Source organism: Camelus bactrianus, chromosome 20 (genome assembly GCF_048773025.1).
Source record: "Camelus bactrianus isolate YW-2024 breed Bactrian camel chromosome 20, ASM4877302v1, whole genome shotgun sequence".
NCBI classification, from domain to species: Eukaryota; Metazoa; Chordata; class Mammalia; order Artiodactyla; family Camelidae; genus Camelus; species Camelus bactrianus.
In genome coordinates, this window is record NC_133558.1 from 31,124,160 (window position 1) to 31,126,558 (window position 2,399).

The 2,399-nt window shown below is 36.7% G+C and overlaps 1 protein-coding gene across 1 annotated transcript in view; it reads right to left on the reverse strand.

The window, feature by feature from the left end:
- CYP39A1 (cytochrome P450 family 39 subfamily A member 1) overlaps positions 1–2,272 on the reverse strand; it is a 57,896-nt gene extending 55,624 nt beyond the window's left edge. The window contains exon 1 of the mRNA XM_074348849.1: positions 1,854–2,272. Within this exon, the coding sequence (XP_074204950.1) occupies positions 1,854–2,030 (177 nt within the window). The 5' untranslated portion in view covers positions 2,031–2,272. The remainder of the gene's footprint in view (positions 1–1,853) is intronic.
- Positions 2,273–2,399: the final 127 nt, after the last annotated feature.

Sequence of the window (2,399 nt, forward strand, 5' to 3'; positions counted from 1 at the left end):
AGAAAACAGGAAATAAATTTATCTGTTTTTTAGAGTATGTTACACATATATACAAATCCTAAGAAATCTACAAAATAACTGCTGGAACTAATGAATTTAGCACAGTCACAGGATACAAAGTTAATATACAAAGAACAAATGTACTTTTTTGTGTGCAAGGGATACCACTAGAAAACAAAAGTGAAAACAATTTTATCTACAATAACCTCAAAAGTATAAAATACTTCAGAAAATAATTAATCACAAGGCAAGACCCCATCAAAACAAACTACAGAATATTTCTGAAAGAAATTATATAGCTAAATAAATGGGAGAGATATATAGCATTCATAGACTAGAAGACTTAATATCACTAAAAAGATAATTCTCCTTCAGTTTTTCTATAGATTTAACAAACTTCCAATCATAATTCTAACAATCTTTATTATAGATATTGACAAGCCAATTCTAAAATGTATATTAACATGCAAATAATCTTGAATGCCACATAAATTACAAAAAAAAGGCCTTTCACTACCTTATTTAAAGACTTATATAAAACTATATACCATTTAATACAATGTAGTGCTAACAAAGGAGTAAGTTTCAAAATCAAAGGAATAGGATAAGAAGGCTAGACATAGATCTACACATGTATAGTCAACTGTTTTGTGAAAAGCTGCAAAGGCAATTCAATGAAGAAAGGAAAATTCTTCAAGAAATGCTACTGGAACAATTAGACATCCAGATGGAGAAAAAAATCTCACCCTTTATGTACACCACACAAAAAATTATCTCTAAGTGGATCATAGATCTAAATGTAAAATGCAAAACTCTAAACCTTTTAGAAGAAAACAGAATAATCTTTGTGACCTTGCTTGACCTTCTAAGACAAGCTTTTAGAAACATTCCTTAAAATTTATCAAAATTGTATGCCTAAGGAAGGCTATGGCAGACAAAGAATTATTTCTTTAAAAGATAATTTTTTCATCTATCAAACACAAGAATTATGATACCTAGTGTGGGCCAAGATATGAGGTGATAGGTAATCCTCTATACTTAAAGGAAAAGAAAAGGTAAAAGAAAAAGGATTGTTACATCCTTTTGCAAGGGTAACACAGTAAACAATTTAATGTCCTTTGGAAGATTTAACTTTTAGGAAATTATTCTGATGAAACAATCAGGTAAGTGCAAAAAGTATAACTACACAATACAAACACACAGGAACACTCACACAAGAATGCTCATTGAAGTACTGGTTGAAACAAAGAAAAATGTTAGCAGTAACCTACATACTATTTTGGAAAGAAACATATTTAAAAGCTATTTTAAAGACAAAAACATGTACTGCAACAACAGTTACTAATACCCTTGGTGTGCAGTGAAAATGGACACATCACCGTCAAGTAATAACACTAGCTGAAAATACAGTTCCCACTATATTTGTAAAGACCAAGTATGCAAGCAATTTTTACAATGGCCTGGTGTTAACTCTGATTTGGGTACTAATTTATTAAGCGTTTCCATAAATTGAAATTAATTGTATTACACCTCTGTCTTCCCAATCATTGCAAGCATTTAGTTAATATGTATACTCTTAGGATTTTTAAACTGTGATGAACTAGTACTCTGCTTCCAAAAAGGTAACTACAAGCTGCATTGTAATTCCTGATAAAAATCTATTCCTGTCGAAAACCCTTGCATAAGACATAGTTGTTGATTGTTAGTTGAGCAATTCATAAACGGCTAGATCATTTAATTGTGGGCAGCAGGTAGGTTCCCCAGGTTCTAACATTGCACTTGGGATCCAATGAAAGAAAATAAAAAAGAGAACATTATCTTTTCTGCAAACCCGATCTGTTGGGGCCACATACCTTGATTCTTGCTTTCTCTATAAATTCTAGAGGGGCTTTCCCAAACTCAAATCCAGCTCCAATCCAAGGAATCCAGCCTCCTATGCATGGGGGTCCACGCAAGTTCCTCCACCGAAGGAATAATAAACGAGCAACACAACCTAGGATTATAATCACTGTTGCGGAAATGAATTCCATGTTTCTGTCCAGCACCTTCCTGAGTCAGACAGGGGGAAACTCCTGCTGTCGTGGTACTTGTTTCTTCGTCCCGGAACAGGGGCCCCACCGGAATTTCCAGCCTTTCCGCTCTGGCAACTGTTGCAGCTTGCTCCTCTTCGTATCTGTAGCCTCCTTTCCCCACCCCAATTTTTAACTAACTTTTGCATCATCGCTCCCTCCCACCTCCACTTTTTCAAGTCTGGGCCCAGCTGGCGCGGGTGCAGGGGGTGGAGAACAGCGCCGTTGCCCCGGAGACCGGGGCGGGCGGAGCAGCCCTCTCGCCCAATCAGAGAACTCGGCCCGTGAGGGGCGGAGCCGCGCGGATTACGCTTCCCAGCAGCCTCGCGA